This window comes from Microtus ochrogaster, chromosome 7, assembly GCF_000317375.1.
Source record: "Microtus ochrogaster isolate Prairie Vole_2 chromosome 7, MicOch1.0, whole genome shotgun sequence".
Classification (NCBI taxonomy): Eukaryota; Metazoa; Chordata; class Mammalia; order Rodentia; family Cricetidae; genus Microtus; species Microtus ochrogaster.
In genome coordinates, this window is record NC_022014.1 from 37,236,713 (window position 1) to 37,251,644 (window position 14,932).

The 14,932-nt window shown below is 51.3% G+C and overlaps 1 protein-coding gene across 2 annotated transcripts; it reads left to right on the forward strand.

Moving 5' to 3' along the window:
* Positions 1–8,790: 8,790 nt before the first annotated feature.
* Rnf112 (ring finger protein 112) lies at positions 8,791–14,394 on the forward strand. 2 transcript variants are annotated; one of them, XM_005349917.3, is made up of 14 exons: positions 8,791–9,073; positions 9,230–9,270; positions 10,021–10,306; positions 10,482–10,688; positions 10,807–10,935; positions 11,121–11,225; positions 11,570–11,620; positions 12,114–12,170; positions 12,250–12,324; positions 12,455–12,575; positions 12,678–12,847; positions 12,926–12,979; positions 13,127–13,201; positions 13,301–14,394. In XM_005349917.3, exons 1-14 carry the CDS (start codon positions 9,020–9,022, stop codon positions 13,769–13,771), a joined length of 1,896 nt encoding a protein of 631 aa, XP_005349974.2. In that variant the 5' UTR covers positions 8,791–9,019; the 3' UTR covers positions 13,772–14,394. The 2 variants fall into 2 exon arrangements, with proteins under 2 accessions (XP_005349974.2, XP_005349973.1); XM_005349916.3 differs by lacking the exons at positions 8,791–9,073; positions 9,230–9,270 and adding an exon at positions 9,294–9,463.
* Positions 14,395–14,932: the final 538 nt, after the last annotated feature.

The window sequence follows — 14,932 nt, forward strand, 5'->3', positions numbered from 1 at the left end:
GGGGTTGATTCCTGAGAGCAGTTACTGTAAAGCCAGTTCCTTTAAACAAAGGAAAAGTAAAAAGTTACATTGAAATTTTTTGTGAGCCTAACTCTGTCCCTGTGTCCCCTCCCCCTATTGCTTGCACCATAAAAGTGAATACATTTGGAGTTGCCATGGATGAGGAAGAGGGGAAGGCCCAAGGCCTGAAGCTCAGGGTGTCTCCAGGACTCGGGGACTGAACAAGGTAGACACAGCTGCTCAGTGGATTGTCACCATGCTGCACAGGAATCAGGGCTTAGCCTGGCTGAGCCCAAGGAGACTCAGCGCCTGGTACTAGGACTTAAAAATGAAGTCAAAAGGTGAAAACTGAACTAAAAAGATGAAGCCTCACCCACGTGATAGGGCCAGTGAGGAGGGCCAACCTTAGCCTTAAAGACCATGGTGGGGGGTAACTTCACCTTCAAAAATACCAGAGAGGTGCCGGATGCTCAACGGCCACTCCCTTAGATCCAGGGAAGTGTTTATGCCAACTAAAGGGAAAACTTGCCAAATGCCACTGTTGCATGGGGTGCCCAGCAATTGGTGAGCCAGAAAGTATGTCTGTTGCAGGTGGACTGGAGATCAGGTATAGGGTTCCAGTGTGGCTTAGACCCCCAAGGAGGGAGCGCATAGGCACCAGGATATTCTACCAATGTTAGAGTTTCAGCCAGAAAGTACTTCCGTGGTGTTTGGGTGGAAGCGTCACCGCAGCCCCTGGCATCAATATGCTCAGAGTCTGGAATGTTTGGGTGGAAAGTTCCATCCCAAGCCCCCTCCCCTGGGGTTGCCTCAGTACAGACTCCACCTCTGAGAAAGCTGCCAAACGATGACCCCGCCCAAGAGATGCTTATTCCCAGAGGGTATTTAAGTTGTACCCCAGAGAACAAACGTGGTTTTCCAGTCTTTCTTCCCCATCTCCTCTCTGTGGGGCTGGAAGGCCACCGGGAAGCATTGGTATCCATTAAACTTGGGCTTTTTCTAATTAGGTTTGATTTGGTCTGATTTGGATTATTGCTTCGGTGTAGAGGTTTATGGGGTGCTGAAACTTTTCAAGAGGATCAATTGGGTGCCACAAAGATCACACCACACAGCAGATCTCAGGCAAGAGATGTATTTGGGGGTCTGAGGGACAGAGACAAACACACACACACACACACACACACACACACACACACACACACACACACATACACACACTGTATGGCGGTGGGGACTTTGGCAAAGGCACTTATGTTGTGTTTGGAGCTGATGATAGTGTGGCTGCTCATGCTGAGTCACAGAAGGCAGGCTGATTCCTAACATCCCTGCACCTAATAGCACCCAGAAGCTGTTTGCATGACAGGACAATAGGCCTCTTAGATCCTGCAAAGAGGACAGTGCCACAGGCAGAGGGATGTGTGTAACCACATTCTTCTTGATTCTCTGTACTTGTGTGTGTGTGTGTGTGTGTGTGTATTTATTTGTGTGTGATGTGTGTGTGTGTTCATGCATGGATTCATGTGTGTGAATACAGGTATGTACATCCCATGTCGTATATGTGGGGGGTGTGAGAGATCCAGCCATTTCTTTTTTAAAAATTCAAAAGTTTCCTTGATTTCTTTTTGTGTATGAGTGTTTGACTTTATGTTGGTTTATCGTGTGCGTCCTGGGACTGGAGTTACGGACAGCTGTCCACCGCTGTGGGAGTGCCGGAAGACAAAGGCAGGTCCTCTGCAGTGCTCTTAATCACTGAGCCATCTCTCCAGCCCTCATTTCTCTTCCTGCTAACAGGCCTCAGGACTGTGTGTCTGCTTCGCACCCTGCCCCCACCTCCAGTCTTGTTTGTTAGTTCTTTGTTAGATGAGCTTATTTGACCAGGCGTAACCAGCTTCCTGCAATCCCTGAAATGCTTAAACATATAAACATGGATAATTTTACATTCTCCCTGTCTTTATTTTCAAGCCACTTTCTGGATTAGCCAGTTGGGAGTAGACTCTAGGGCTGGATCTTAGGCAATGAGGAGCAGCCTAGCTGCTCCTTACATTAGGGATAAAAGACAGCGGCCATTTAGGCAATGTGGGCGGCAACTTGCTAGCCTGGTTTGGGTCATGGCTCACCCTTTTTATGAAAAGCACTGGCCTTACCGATTCTTTCAGTTTGTTTGTGTGTTCCTTTGTGTGACACTGAGATTCTTCTTTTCCAACAAGAGGCAGAAGACAACTTGGATGTCAGTCCTTGCCTTCTACTGTAGTTGGAGGGGGGCAGGCCGCTTGTTGGTTCCCGGCCACCGGGCTAGCTCAGACCCAAAATAATCACACAGAAACTCTATTAATTAAATCACTGCTTGGCCCATTAGCTCTAGCTTCTTATTGGCTAACTCTTATTTATTAATTTAACCCATTTCTATTAATCTGTATATCACCACGAGGTCGTGGCCTACCAGCAAAGTTTCAGCACGTCTATCTCTGGGGGCAGCTCGATGGCATGCCCAGCTCGGCCCTTCTTCTTCCCAGCATTCAGCTTAGTTTTCCCCGCCTAAGTTCTGCCTTGCTATAGGTCCAAGGCAGTTTCTTTATTCATTAATGGTAATCACAGCATACAGAGGGGACTCCCACATCATTCTACCTCACACCTTACTTTAGGACAGGATCTCTGTTTTTTTTTTGTTTGTTTGTTTTTTTGTTTTCCCCTGTATATTCTAGTTAGCTGGCCTGCTAGTTGGCCCACAAGCTTCTGGGGCACTCCTGTCTCTGCATCCATCTCTCTCATGGGAGTGCTGGGATTACATATGTTTGCACTAGGCACCTGACTTTTTTTTTTTTTTTTTTTTTTTTTTTGTTTTCGAGACAGGGTTTCTCCATAGCTTTTGGTTCCTGTCCTGGAACTAGCTCTTGTAGACCAGGCTGGTCTCGAACTCCCAGAGATCCGCCTGCCTCTGCCTCCCGAGTGCTGGGATTAAAGGTGTGCGCCACCACCGCCTGGCAGCACCTGACTTTTATATGGACTTGAACTCAAGTCTTCATATTTGCACAACAAGCACTGAGCCTTGAGTCTCACAAGCATAGATCACATATTAACTAAGCCTGCTTCCTCACAATGCAAGTCATTGTCTCCCTTTGCAAACCTTTGCTTTCTCTGGCAGGACGGAAGTTCCTTCAGATTCTCCCACTATGCGGCTTCTGGTATTAATCAATCCCTTGCTTGAAGGATGATTTTGACTTACTATTCCTCTTTCTCAAACGCTTTTCCCTTCTTATTGAAACCCAGCAACCATTGCGAAGCCCAGGAGAGAGAAATCACAGCGGGGTGGGACGTTCACTTAGGTTTTAAGCCTAAAGTAGGTCAGAGATTGAGTCTCACATCATCGGGTGGACTTTTACCTCACAGTTTGATGCAGTTGTTGACGGGATACTGCCCTGGGCAACTAGCCATCTTCCTTTTGCTGGCCAGGAAGTGTCTTAAGCTCTTGAGCTGAACTTCGGGTCTTCTCCACCTTGTACATTTTATAGTGCTCAAGAGTGCAAAGCCCATCAGTCTTGCTAATGCCTACGACAAGGCCTGCACGGGCTCTTTAGGGTCCTTGCCTACTCTCTTCCTTGAATATGGGCAAAACTGCCCTGTTTTCTTAGTTGCCCTGTCGGAGGAATCACAGGAGTACTGACAGTCTCTCTTTCCGTGTGTTGCGGATGCTACCTCACCCACAGAGGTTTCTGAGGCAGCAGAAAGGGACACAAGGCAGAGAGGCCAGAGTTTGACCTCAACAGATGGAACAGTGTTTATTAACACACACAGTGAGGGGCAGCCTCTCTCCCTCAGCAAACTGAAAGATCTGCCTAGAAAAGGAGCTGACTGCAACCCTTTGTAGGTGTGCGGCGAGGGGCTTGGGAGTGAGGACATTCCTGCAGCCATAGCCCACATTTCTCTCCACAGTCTCTCTTTCCTGAAACGGTTTGCCCAAGTGAGACAGACTGTCTTGGGAGAGAGGCTGTCTCAATGGACATTCCTGTTTTACACTAACCAAAGGCTGAGCAAGGTCAACTATAATCTCACAGGAACCTGTGGAGGAAGTTTGATTGCATTGTGACACCCCCAGACCATGTTCATAAAGTTAACCTTGAATCAGAGAGTGGAGCCCGTGACTAGTTGACAAGAATCAGTCATAGAGAACATGGAGGACCCAGGATACGGATAGAGAGGCACAGGAAGGTGTAGGGAGGGATTTGGCTATTGTGGGCTTTCTGGAGTTCCTTTTGGGTCTGGAAAGTGTGGGGAGAAGATCAGCTGGTCATTCCTCCACCGCTTCTTTGATCTATCAGGTTTTCACCCCAATATCTGACTTCCACGTCTTTATTGGTAATAGAACGTAGATAATCTCAACAGGAACCCGGTTTTACAACTGAGATGCTAGTGCACAGTTATCAAAGGCTTTCTCACCTTCTGAATCTTTCATTGTGAAACCCGAGAGCAGCGCTCTCCTGAGGCGGTCTGACTGCTGCTCCTGCCCATCACCCCTGGGGGCAGCTCTTAGGGTGACCTTTGAGAGTGGAGAGGGGTGAAGACTAGAGTTAGCCAGACTCCCTGGAAGGCACACAGATATGGAGAGGGGCCATGGGTAGACAATAAAGATGGTGAACCTCCAAGATGGCTGGCTTCTTCCTCACCCTCCTGACCCAAGACAAAAGCCTGGCATCTTAAAACAAAGGTCTTACAGACTCTTTCCTCCTGCTAGTAAGAGCCTCTACTGATGGGATTGCTTAACAAGTTCAAGACCAGATCAGGACATGTTTACACAACGGTTGTGGATCAACCACCCACCTGGTCATCCTTCAAACTGACCAACTCTAAGTTAGGGGAGGAAAACCCCTCAAAGACTTAAACCTTCCCAGACTTCAGTGAGAGTCTGGGCTTCAGCTTCCTGACTCCCCCCTCTGCTCTGTGAGGGCCTTTATCTCTGTGAGCCTCCTGTATGTGTGTGTGTTTCCTCACTCCTAATAAAAAGCCTTTCAAAAACAAAAACTGAGTGAAAGAAATGAAATAAAGGGGGGAGGCAATGACTGCTCCTAAAATGTGGAGAAGATTTTTATTGTAGCTGTAAGGGAGAAAGCAGGGGGAGGGGCGAGCCCAGGCTGAACATGCCGGTACCCAGGTTTCTTTGAGATCTAACAAGAACAAAAACAGGTGCTGTTTGTGGAAGTTTAGGAAGTGTCGTCCTGTTGGAAGAAGTATGGCACAGGGCTGGGCTTTGAGAATGTCAAAGCCTTGTGCCATTGCCATTTCACTTTCAAGAAGTGAGCCCCAGCTTCCTGCTCCAGCTGCCAAGTCTGCCACTTGCTGTCACACTTCCCCACCGTGATGGACTCTCATCCCTCTGGTCTGAAAGCCTAACTAATTCTTCCTTTGTCAGTAAGTTGTGATGGACTCTCCTCCCTCTGGGTCTGTAAGCCTAACTAACACTTCCTTTGTCGGTAAGTTGCCCTGCTCATGGTACTTTATTATAGCAACAGAGAGGTAACTAATACAGACGCTTAAGGCTCCATATCTGAACACGTAGATACCTACCCATCCATGTTCACAATGACAGGAAATGACACCAGCCTGGGTGTCCATCAGCTGATGAACGCATCACCGAAATGTGGTACACAGATACAGCGGAGGTCTATTCAGTTATAAAGGAAAATGAGATTGAGAAATTTGCAGGAAAATGGATGAGACCAGAAAAAAAAAAACAAAAAAACACCGAGATGACCCAGACCCAGAGAGATCATCACGCTGTGCCCTCTCTCATATGTGGATCCTAGCTTCAACATTTGAGATGTGTGTGTTTCACTTCAAATGTCAGAAAGCCAGAAAGGGCACGTGAGCCTGGGAGGTGAGGGAAGGTGGCCTTAATGGGAGGAGGAGATAGCAGAACATGTGATATTACAGTAGACGGGGAACACAAGGGGTTAAAGGCTTAAATGGGGACAGTGACATAATGGGTGCAGGTTAACCAAAGCTAAGGGGTACAAAAATCCTCATGGAAACTCACTACTTTGTAAATCGATTTTTAAAAAAGATTTATTGGGAGGGAAATGGGAGGCAGTGGTAGGGAAGAGACAGAAATCTTTAATAAATAAATAAATGATTTATTTATTATGCATACAATGTTCTGTTAACATATATACACTAGAAGAGGCACCAGATCTCATTATAGATCGTTGGGAGCCACCATGTGGTTGCTGGGAATTGAACTCAGGACCTCTGGAGGAGCAGCTAGTGCTCTTAACCTCTGAGCCATCTCTCCAGCCCCATGTAAATCAATTTTTAAAAAAGGCTTTTAAACGGATTTACTCCACATGGGGACACTGTTACTCCAAGAAGACATGGGTTATTAAACAAGATCTCAGGGTAAGGTATATGATATTCCCCAATATGTTACGGTCAAAGAGGCCTCAGAACCCCCCCCCATAACTCCTGCTCCCCCAAAACACAGTCCATTGCTATACTCTTGTTTGCACACCTTGACTAAATGGTGGACTCGGTTGCTGAAGACACCACACATTTTGCTTGCAAGACATAGAGGAATCAACCTAGAGTTGACTAGGACTAACTTCCTGCTGGCTGCCTTTCAAGGAAGGGGTTATACCGGGGAGCAAAGAATACTGGTGGTTTTACCTGTTGCTGGACCCAGTCACGCTGACCTGACAGGCAGGATGTGCCCAGCGATGCAAGAGTGACATGAACATTACGGGGTAACCAGCCACTTTCTTACTGTACTTGAGACCTTCTCACAGTAGAAAATTCATACCTGGCCGGGCAGTGGTGGCGCACGCCTTTAATCCCAGCACTTGGGAGGCAGAGGCAGGCGGATCTCTGTGAGTTCGAGACCAGCCTGGTCAAAAGAGCTAGTTCCAGGACAGGCTCCAAAAACCACAGAGAAACCCTGTCTCGAAAAAACAAAAACAAAAACAAACAGAAAATTCATACCTGATACTGTAATCCTGTTCAAAAGCTCAAAGCTAGGGAGGCCATTGGCCCTTAGTAAAAAGGAACCGACCATTGTCATTTGCTAAATGGAAATGTTATCAACCTGCTTTCTAAATATTTATGTTTGGACACAGAGTGTTGCTCCCGCTTCCATCAGAGAGGCTTTCTTTGCAGTGGACCGCAGTTAATGGAGAGATTCGCAGTAGAGAGTAAGTTACTGCAGCGTGCTCAGCCTTAAATGGGACATCTATATCAACTCCTGGCCTCCCCTCCACCCTAAAGAATGCTAGGGCTGTAGGATGGGGAGGAGTACCCTGAGGTGCTGTCTTCCAGACACGATGTGACTGATGCACTTACGGGCTCTCAGCAGCTGTGGTTATGTGCAGATTTGCACACCATCAGCACAGCCTGGGAAGGGACTCAGGAAGCTCCACCCCCCACCTGAGCGGCTCTTGGCAATGGACAGCTGCCGGTGGGGGCGAGTCACTTTTCTCCTGGGGTGTGGTCTCTGGTAGGGTGTGTGGGGGATGAGCTAAGTGGACTCAGTGAAGTGTTAAAGAAAAAAAGAGGACATGGAGGTGAAAAGGGAACTTGTTTGGAAGGGGTGCAGGGAAGAGGTGTGTGTAGTGGATTCTCTCTATCATCTATCTATCATCTATCTATCTATCTATCTATCTATCTATCTATCTATCTATCTATCTATCTATCTATCTATCTATCATCTATCTATCTAATCTGTCTACCTACCTACCTACCTACCTACCTACCTACCTACCTACCTACCTATCTACTTATCTACCTACCTATCTACCTACCTACCCACCCACCTACCTACCTACTTACCTATCTATCTATTTTGGTTTTTCAAGACAGGGTTTCTCTGTAACTTTGGAGCCTGTCCTGGAACTCGCTCTGTAGACTGGGCTGGCATCAAACTCACAGAGATCCACCTGTCTCTGCCTTTCAAGTGCTGGGATTAAAGGTGTGCGACACCACTGCCTAACTATTTTTTTCTTAGTTTTTTTTTTTTTTGAGACAGGGTTTCCCTGCGTAGCTCTGACTGTTCTGTAACTTACTTTGTAAACCAGGCTGACCTCAAACTCACAAAGATCCACTTGCCTCTGCCTCCCAAGTGCTAGGGCCACCACCGCCTGGCTTGGTGTGCATTTTATAAAAACATGTATATATGTATCCAAGGGTCAAAAACTAAATACAATTTATTTTTATTTTTTTTTTAAAAAAAGGTCTTGGGATGGCTCTTCACAAGTTTGCAGCAGAAAAAAAAAGCCCTTGGAAGGGAAAGAAAAAAAATTATTTCCCACCCACCAAGAGATTTACAGAGCCCCAGATGATGAGGAAGATGGTAAGCTAGCAGGCACCAGTGACATACCCTGGGAGAGGGTGGCAAGATGCACTGGGTCATATGGAATACAGCGGTATCATGCTGCTCGGCACATAGAGAATGCTCAGTCAAAGTAGGTAATAGGATTGAATGGACCAATAGCTTCTCTGGTCTGCCCCGGTTGCACACGCTCCTGTTTTCCCACACTCCTCCCTCTGCCCACCCTGCCCCTGGCTCTGAAGACCCCAGCTGCTCCTATAGGGTCAGTGCTGTCCTGAGCTCCATCAGGAGGCACTTCCTGCTGTGCCAGGTGCATCCACGTGGCCTCACGTTCTCCATCTCCCTCCTCCTCCCTGTCCTTATCTTTCCCTTTCGTCTCCATGGAGATTCACCGCCTCGGCTTGCCTGCATCCCAGACTCTGCCAGAGATTCTGAGCTGGGCTGGGTTCATCTCGCCTCTGAAGCCCTGGTACCCGCAGCCCTGTCTCCTCCCCCCTGGGGGTGAATCCACCCTCCTTTACAGCCTCTTTTTTTCTGACCAGCTCATTTATTCTACAGCGCTGACAGCTAGGCAGAGCCTCGGAGGAGCCCATCCCCCTGCTCCACCCTCCACCTGCTCCGCTAGCCCTCTGGGTGAAAGGCTGTCCTACCGGCAAAAACCTCGGTGGTCGTCCTCTCTCAACATCGGACCCTCTGCCATTCCAGCCTCCCATGCCGAGGCCCGCTCTGTCAGTCACTGCTTTTTGTCATCGGCTCGGCAAACGGGCAAGTCTTGAAGCCCTAAGACCTGGGAAGGAGAGTTGGGGGGTGGGAAGAAGCCACCGGGGAGGGGGAAGGGTGGCTGGGTGGAAGGACCCTGGAAACCCGGCAGGAAGACAGGGTCTGGGTTCTGCTCTAAATATGTCCCCTCCCCCCTCTTAGGAGAGCAAACGAAGCTTCATGGGAAACAGCAGCAACAGTTGGTGAGCCACGGGGCCTTCTGGGCTGGGATTGGTGCAGTGGGTCTGGCAGGTCAGCTGGCGAAGCTGGTCCAGGAGCACGGATCTCTGCAGTCCAGGCAGACTCCTTTGCTGAGCGCTCGGCAGGGCTCTTCCCCAGGGAAGAAGTGAAAGGCTGAATGGGCCAGGCTGTGCAGGGAGGGACCAGGACAAGCAGGTGGGTGCTACAGATGCTCAGCTCAGAGAGCACAAGGAATCCTCCGAGAACCTGACCATCTGTTCAGCTGCAGAATGGCTGCCTGGGTGCCAGGAAGCTACCGCCCTCTCCTGACTATCCTAGTAGCTGGGGTTATAGTCTGTTCCCCCTTGAAGAAGACCCGCAGCAAGAAGGCTGGTGTTCCATGGGTTTCCTGAGTGCTGGCCCCGGACACCTTGTCGATGAGGTAGTCATCATGAATGACTGCCTCCAACCCCAGCCAGGGTGCTTACTCCCAGTCTCTTCTTTGTACCTCGCCCATGGTTGCATGGCTGGCATGGGCAGATCCAGGATTCCCTGAGGGTTGCTCTTGGGGGCACTCTCCCCTCTGTTCTGTTGTTCTCAGTTAGGATGGCCAGGACCTGGGGAACAAGAAAGTGAGGAATGGGTGGAGCTCATCCTCCAGGTGGCCCTAGGAAGCTGAGGTGGCACAGAGGGACCTTCATCCCTAAGGTGTCAGCCCTCGAAGCCCTGCACCCAACTGGCATCCAACTTTCAGATGATGCTATACCCTCCAGGTCCCATGCATCATTCCCCAAGCTGGAGCTGGGCCTGGGACACCGTCCCTCCCCACCCCGGGAGCCGCCTACCTGCTCCATCTGTCTGGAAAGGCTTCGAGAGCCCATCTCACTGGACTGTGGCCATGACTTCTGCATCCGGTGCTTCAGCACTCATCGCATCCCAGGCTGTGAACCACCATGCTGCCCTGAGTGCCGGAAAATCTGCAAGCAGAAGAAGGGCCTCCGCAGTCTAGGGGAGAGGATGAAGCTCCTGCCACAGCGGCCGCTGCCCCCTGCACCGCAGGTGAGGGACTTGAGCTCTGCACTCAGAGATCTCCGATTAGGCCCAAGGTGGGGGATGAGCTTTGACCCTATTCTAAACTGTCAGGAAGGGGCACAGAGTTCCAGGCTGGACACTCTCCCAACTTGGGGTAGGTCTCATTTGGGATGCTCAGGGGACCCTTCTCTGTCCCACCCAGGAGACCTGTGCCGTGAGGGCAGAGCGGCTGCTATTGGTGCGTATCAATGCCTCTGGAGGCCTCATCCTCAGAATGGGGGCCATAAACCGCTGCCTGAAGCATCCATTGGCCAGGGACACACCTGTCTGTTTGCTTGCTGTACTGGGAGAGCAGCACTCAGGAAAGTCCTTCCTCCTGGACCACTTGCTCAGAGGTTTACCAAACCTGGTGAGGGCAGGGCTGGCAGGAAAATGCAGGGAGGCAAAGCAGAGCCCCAGGCTGGCTCTGGGAGGGAAACATCTCTGGGGATGCAGACTGGACCACCTGATACCTTCTCCATCTTCAGGAATCTGGTGACAATGGCAGGCCCAGGACAGAGGGGTCTCTGCCTGGGATCAGATGGGGTGCCAATGGCCTTACTAGGGGCATCTGGATGTGGAGTCACCCCTTCCTGCTGGGAAAAGAAGGGAAGAAGGTAAGGGAGAGATGCAGAGGGAAGTTAGCATGAATCCAGAAGGGAAATTGACTGGAGGGTACCGGATGGAGGTATGGAGGAGAGAGAGGAGGAAATGAGGAATGAGAAGGACATCTCTGGGGTAAGGGCAAAGAAAGGGCTGAGCAGAGAGCAAGGCAGGCCTAACCCTCGCTCTGTGTCGATAGGTGGCTGTGTTCTTAGTGGACACGGGAGATGTCATGAGCCCAGAACTGAGCAGGGAGACAAGGATTAAGCTCTGTGCTCTCACCATGATGCTCAGCTCCTACCAGGTGAGAGAGGTGCTTGGGTGGGGTGGCCACCCTGTTTCCTCAGAACTGAGAATGTGGCAGATTTGGGTGTCTGGGGTTCCTGCAGGTTCTGGAAGGTCCTTCTGGAAGGAGGATGTTCTTAGTGAAGGCGGGCAGGTGGGTTGTTCTAATGGTGGGACGATGGGCCTCAAGGACAGCTGGTGGCCCACAGGACCACAAAACTCTCCAAGTCTGCTGGAAGATGGCTCGTAGCTAGGCTGAAAGGTTCGTGCCAGACTAGGCTTGTGTTCTGGGATAAAGGCCACTCAGGAGTAGCTCATCTTACTTCTGCAAACCTTGCATTTTCCTGCTTTCCTCCATTCCAGATCCTGAACACCTCCCAGGAGCTGAAGGACACAGACTTGGGCTATCTAGAGGTGAGGAAGTTTCTGGACAGACCTGGACTATCTAGGGGTGGGGCAGTTTTTGGACAGACCTGGGCTATCTAGAGGTGGGGCAGTTTCTGGACAGACTTGGGCTATCTAGAGGTGAGGTCGTTTCTGGACAGACCTGGGTTATCTAGAGGTGAGGTCGTTTCTGGACAGACCTGGGCTATCTAGAGGTGCGGCAGTTTCTGGTATTGAAGCCATCACCTCCACATACCCCAAGCACAAGGTCAGGAGGGCTGGACCAAAGGGAACTAACTCAAGCCTTCCCATTCCGGCTTAGAATTGTATGACACTTGAACTGGCTTATGACAGACAGTTGAGCATGAGGTGCCTGGTTTGGGGAAGAGGCAAGAGAACCTTCAAGCTTGAAGCAGGAAACTTGGCTCCTCTAGTGGTCCAGGGTGACTAGAGAGAAGGCTTAGGGGGCAGACTGTAGCTCTTGGAGTAGCTCAACCCCCAAACTCTTTGTACCCATCCCCAGATGTTCGTTCACGTGGCTGAGGTGATGGGCAAGCATTATGGGATGGTGCCAATCCAGGTGAGACACCTGTTTCTAGACTTGTAGGTCCAGGGACTGCCAATCCCAGCTGCTGGTGCCGGGACCCTTTCTCTTCCAGCATCTGGACCTCTTAGTTCGTGACTCTTCCCATCACAATAAGTCAGGGCAGGGACACGTGGGTGACATACTCCAGGTAAGCAGTACAGAGGGAAGAGGCCAATGCCAGGGCAGCAGGTGAGGGAGGCTGGGGGGGTGTCCCAGAAGTGTGCTTACAGGCGGAGTCTGCTCCCTTGGCTCAGACTTCTCCACAATCCATCTCTCAGAAGCTGTCCGGGAAATACCCTAAGGTCCAGGAGCTTCTCCTAGGGAAACGGGCCCGCTGTTACCTCTTGCCTGCTCCTGAGAGGCAGTGGTCAAGCAAAGGTCAAGCAAGCCCAAGAGGCAGTAAGTGTTCCAGGGGTGGAGACCTCTCTGGCATTGCCTCCCAAGTTTGGCCCAGTCTTTCCCTGGCCCAGGCTCCTCAGTCTGAGGAATCTCTTTTTTCAGACACAGAAGATGACTTCTCTCACTTCTTCCGGGCCTACATCTCGGATGTGCTGAGCACAGCACCTCAGCATGCTAAGAGCCGCTGCCAGGGGTACTGGAGTGAGGGGCGTGCCATAGCCAGAGGGGACAGACGCCTGCTCACAGGGCAGCAGCTAGCACAGGAGATCAAGGTGTGCAAACTTCCCAGGGAGTCTGGGCTCAGCAGGCAGGCACCTGCCTTCCCTGACCTGGCTGTGATGTCTCTGTAGAACCTCTCAAGTTGGATGGGGAAGACGGGGCCCAGTTTTAGCTCTCCAGATGAGGTAAGGAGCCCCTCCCCTTGGGGAGGGTGGGGTCAGGGAGGATGATCTCAGGTAAGGTCTGAATGTTCTGGGAGTGGAGATGAAGAGCCTGGAGTATCCCTGGCTGAGGAGGAAAGAGGGAAGCAGCCTGGGTTTTCCCATGGACAGATGGCTGCTCAGCTCCACGACCTGAGGAAAGTGGAAGCTGCCAAGAAGGAGTTTGAGGAGTATGTGAGGCAGCAGGTGAGCCCCAGGGGCGGCAGGGGCGGCAGGGGCGGCTGTGCCAGAGAGGCTGCCTGGGTACCCAGGTGGATCACCGTCTTTCCTTCCCCACTGCCACAGGACATAGCCACTAAGCGCATCTTCTCTGCACTCCGAGTCCTGCCCGATACCATGCGGAATCTCCTCTCTACCCAGAAGGACGCCATCTTGGCCCGCCATGGTGTGGCCTTGTTGTGCAAGGAGAGAGAGCAGACCTTGGAGGCCCTGGAAGCTGAGCTGCAGGCGGAGGCCAAGGCCTTCATGGACTCCTACACAATGCGCTTCTGTGGCCACCTGGCCGCAGTGGGGGGCGCTGTAGGTGCCGGGCTCATGGGCCTGGCAGGGGGTGTGGTGGGTGCAGGCATGGCAGCGGCAGCATTGGCTGCTGAAGCTGGAATGGTGGCAGCTGGGGCAGCGGTGGGGGCCACCGGAGCTGCTGTAGTTGGGGGTGGTGTGGGTGCCGGCCTGGCTGCTACCGTGGGCTGCATGGAGAAGGAGGAAGATGAGCGGGTCCAAGGAGGGGACCGGGAGCCTCTTCTCCAGGAAGAATAACAGCAAGGAGATGTTGAAGGATGGAGGAGACCAAAGGCAAGAGGAAGGGTGTGGTCACGCCAGAGATTCGGAGGGGACCACGTGTAAGCTGGCTCTGTTCAATCCCCTTGTCATTCACTGGCTGAGCTGGGGTTTTAATCTGAGTCCAAGGACCTGGGGAGGCTTTCTGGCCAGGAGGCTGTGTTTGCAGCAATGTGAGGCCTGTTTCTGGCTGTGGATAATTGGTACTCACTGGAGCCCAGCATCTCCACCTCCCCCGCCCCACTCCAGTTGACTTCCCTGGAGGGCCCTGGCCTGGAAGTTTATCCCGAGATCCAGAGCCCTGTCTTTTTACAGTTGGGACAGGCTCCAACATGACTGACTGGAGCTGGGGGCCCTGACAGGGAGGAAGAGGAGGGACCACAGGACAGAGATGGGTATGACAGACTAAGGTATTACCCCGGAGCAGTGACTTGTTCCCAAAACTGCTCCAGACATGGCCTGCCTCCCTGCTCTTCAGCTGGGCGTCCAGATGTGTGTCCTGAGCCGCCCCGTCCCCCAGTCTCCTGCAGTCCTCCTGGGCCTGTGCCCTGTGCCAAGTCCATTTGGATGGATCGAGGGAGATTAAATGCCAAAGAACCACACCTCCGATTGCAGTCTGTGCTAAAGCAGCCGACCAGGCTCTGCCAATGTCTGGTAAAGGAAAGCGCAGGAAATGAGTTCCGTTCTTAAGCACGGCCCCTCTCCCGGGAACTGTGGGCTCTCTGTACCACACTGTAAGACCTTAGATATAGCTCTCCAAACAACAAGCCCCCAGAGAGCTTGGGGCTTGAAAATTTCTAAGGAGACCTCTGGGCTATTGCACTGTAAAGGATGTTGGGTACATGGCCCTTTATTTTATATAAAAATAAAATGTGTGTGTGTGCGTGTGTGTGTGTGTGTGTGTGTGTGTATGTGTGTGATTGGCAGTTTCTCGGTACATTACTGAAACAAGGATTTGGCCTCCAGAGGAGTCTGATGTGGTAGAGATGGCAAGGGATTCCATTATCAGGGCATGGTGGTGGGGCAGGGACACTGAAATTCAAAGTGATCTGAGGAGTATCATGCCCTGGCTTGGTGGTGGCAGGAGGCTTTGGCCAAGGGCCAAGTACACAGCCACCTTTGCAGGCTTGTTCACAAGGG